Source organism: Poecilia formosa, unplaced genomic scaffold (assembly GCF_000485575.1).
Source record: "Poecilia formosa unplaced genomic scaffold, Poecilia_formosa-5.1.2 Scaffold647, whole genome shotgun sequence".
Classification (NCBI taxonomy): Eukaryota; Metazoa; Chordata; class Actinopteri; order Cyprinodontiformes; family Poeciliidae; genus Poecilia; species Poecilia formosa.
In genome coordinates, this window is record NW_006800586.1 from 16,786 (window position 1) to 20,162 (window position 3,377).

The 3,377-nt window shown below is 40.1% G+C and overlaps 1 protein-coding gene across 1 annotated transcript in view; it reads right to left on the reverse strand.

Moving 5' to 3' along the window:
• Positions 1-2,260, reverse strand: part of snrnp70 (small nuclear ribonucleoprotein 70 (U1)) — a 12,709-nt gene extending 10,449 nt beyond the window's left edge. Inside the window, exons 1-3 of the mRNA XM_007541981.2 lie at positions 2,051-2,260; positions 1,578-1,724; positions 1,434-1,496 (exon numbers count right to left, since the gene is read on the reverse strand). Of these exons, the coding sequence (XP_007542043.1) occupies positions 1,434-1,496; positions 1,578-1,724 (210 nt within the window). The 5' untranslated portion in view covers positions 2,051-2,260. The remainder of the gene's footprint in view (positions 1-1,433; positions 1,497-1,577; positions 1,725-2,050) is intronic.
• Positions 2,261-3,377: the final 1,117 nt, after the last annotated feature.

Sequence of the window (3,377 nt, forward strand, 5' to 3'; positions counted from 1 at the left end):
AGCCAAACTCCGTCAAGTATGGCATTGTTTTTATGCCATATTAGAATCGTTGTGTTGATGCATTTTGACCTGCTTCACCCCACGTGCTTTAATTTTCCGCTGCAACACACAAACTTCCCCATTCACTCAGTGCGCTATAGTTCCACATCGCTTAGGATTTGTTGCTGCGCGTTTGCGCAGAGTGAAGGAAAGAGGAGACCAGCTGCACAGGCAGGTTGGAAATGAGATGCAGGTATCGGTATGTGTGATCGGCAACAAGAGACCATGATCGGCGATCACGCACTTTTTCACGGAAATTGGTCCGATTATGATCAGTGACCAATCGATCGGCACACCTCTAGTTATAAGGTTATAGTTGGTACTGGTTTAACAAATGAGTAAGTACTAAATATTTTAGAATATCAGAAACAAATTTTATGATATCATCATATGAGTTTTTCAATTTACGATGGTTAAAATGGCACCATTGCAACCATCGAGTATAAATTGTTATTCAAATAATAAGCTTTCGCCATCAAATTCACTGCGAGTATGATTTATCTGACACCCTACAAATGCATCACTAGTCTCTCCCCTCTCTCAACCTGAAAATTTTCTGTTAGTCACGCTGGAGAAAAACAACATGGTGACAGCGAGAGTTTGAGGCGAGTGGTCAATGAGAAGGTAACTAAATAGGAATCAGATGAACTAGTCTAATTACGAAGAGAAATACTGCTGGATCAATAATTTGGCAGTAGTTCAGATTTTATATGAGCTAATATGAAGGCCACATAAAGTCTGGAGGCCTGTAGTGACTGCAGAAAGTTGGTGACCATAACTTTCTGCAGTCACTACAGGTTGGTAGTGACTGCTGGTAGTGGAAAGTTGGTGACCATAGTGCCTTTGCACATAGTGCAAAGGCACTATGTGCTTCAGCATCCACTGACCCTGCTCCGTCAGTTTACATGGTCTACCACTTTGTGGCTGAGTTGCTGTCATTCCCAAACACTTCCATTTTCTCATAAAACAGCTGACAATTGACTGTGGAATATTTATCCCATCAAAGTTCCACGTAGAAATTCACTGAGCTCCTCAAAGCAACCCATTCTTTCATAAATGTTTTTGCAAACAGCGTACATGTCTAGGTGCTTCATTTTATACACCGGTGGCCATGCAAGTGATTAAAACACCTGATTCCGATAATTTGGATAGGTGAGCAAATACTTTTGGTAATACAATGCATGTAAACTTCTGGTTTCAATTGTACATATAAAATCTTATTTCTTGTCAGTCAGCCGTACATCTTCCTAGACTATTCAGGTTACTATTTTTTAGCACTACATAAACATAAAGAGTTACATAACATGTCCACAGATCAGTGGATAAGGGCAGTGGCAAAACAAATTCAGTTACTATTTCAAGTACTTGAAAACTGTTAACCAGGCAATTCTAACCTTTCTCTCCAGACGCTCTTCACGAGTCTCTGCTCTGGTCGGTGGAGGGGCATCTCTTGGATCCTGACCCAAAGACAACTATTTCAGTTAGAAAATTGGACGTTAAACCAGAGCAACATACAAAAAAGAAAAACCAACAATCACCTCGAAGTGCCTGATAAAGGGAGCGATACCACAGTAAGGCTGGTTGTGGTGCTTCTCATGGGGTAGTTTTTCCAGCTGAGGTAAGAAAGGTATGGGGTCCCGAGGCGCAAACAGGGCCAGCAGGTTCGGTGGGAGGAACTGCGTCATCTTTCATATCAAAAAAGAAACATCAAGTAGTTTAATTACACCACAAGTGTCTGACATATGGCAGATCAACAGGCTAAAGGCTCGCTGCATCGTTAGCGTGACAGGCTCATTGTTGTCTCCGACTTCCTTATCATCACTCTTATTATTATATGTCCAGACTATAGGTCAACAGCGGTGGACCCTGCATTAAAACTACAACGTCGAAATTATTACGTATAATCAATATTCGTTGCACACTACCGCCTTTAAGCCTTATCTTGTAATGCTACCTTCATCGTAGCCGCTAAGCTAACAATGCTACCACAAGCTTCATACATTTGTCCTACCTTCTCTCCTCCACTGTTCGGCAAATTTCACACCATGGACTTCAGAGAAAAACCTCCGGTGTAAGTTGATCTCCCGAACCAAAGTAGTCTCCCAAAGCAACAACAAAATGATCCCAACAGAACCGTTCAGTTTCCACAAAAGTGAATATAGCGCGCGGCGAGTAGCTGGATGTGTACAGGAAACTTGCAAGGATTCTCAAAAAATACAAAATGGCGGGACGTCGTAAAACGAAGACTACTGACGTAAAGCGAACAACATGAGTGCACGTCGGCAAACCCATAGACCATAGACATCAATACGTAGACCCCTCATGGACTGCTGAGTCCTACGTAACAGCGTCCGCCATCTTCTATGTGGCAGCAGAGCGATCGGAGCTCCTTAAGTCCTGTGCTGTGTGGACTTGTTTCAACTGTTTTACGAAACAAACTGGATTCATTGGCATTACCTTTCACAGGTAAGGATAAAAGATCAGAATTACTTGACTTTGCAGCCAGAAATTCGCTTCTAAACAACCGAAAAATATTTCCTATGTAGCTTAATTAGCCTGAAGTAACCGCTGATTGTTAGCGTAGCAGCTAACGTTTTCATACTGTTTTCTAATGAGAGCTAATGAAAAACCACTGTTAGAGGAGAAGTTCATTAAAGACCGGGGGATTTAGTGAGGAAAGATCAGCCAGGATCAGAGCTGAAGCTGCTGTTCTCCAATCTCTGTTTCCCAGCTCAGCTTCATCATGTCGGTATTTAGCTATAAAGATGCTACGAGTCAGAGCCCAACATGCTGAAACTGTCTTTTTCTGAATGTGAAGGAAACGTATATGTATTTTCTATTACACTTCTGGATAATTTCTCTTTTATCCTTGGCTGTAGTCTGTGAACCAGGACATCTCAGAAGTCAATGGAGTTCTCCCAGTGTGACCAGCAGACTGAAGCCCTGCCTGTGACCAGTGTTCCCAGTATAATAAATAAATCTTTTATTCTTTCACTTTTTGTGTATTTTTAAATATCTCAATCTGAAGTATTAGTGTATTAATACAGCTTATGTAATGAAATAAGAATAATTTACTCTGTTAGAATTATTTTCACTCTTTGCTGCCAATAGCAGAGTTGACATTCTGTAATAAATATTTTGTCTCTGGAAAAAAGTAAGAAAAATGTGTAGTTTAATGTTTGACAATGACTGATTTATAAATCAAAAGTCATTTCTCAATAATGTATAAAAAATAAATACAAGAAAAATAATTTGTTTCTTGTCTCGAAATGTTAAATGTACATTAAATGATGGAAGTAAATAATAAAGACTTTGTGGTATTCTGATTTAGTAATGTC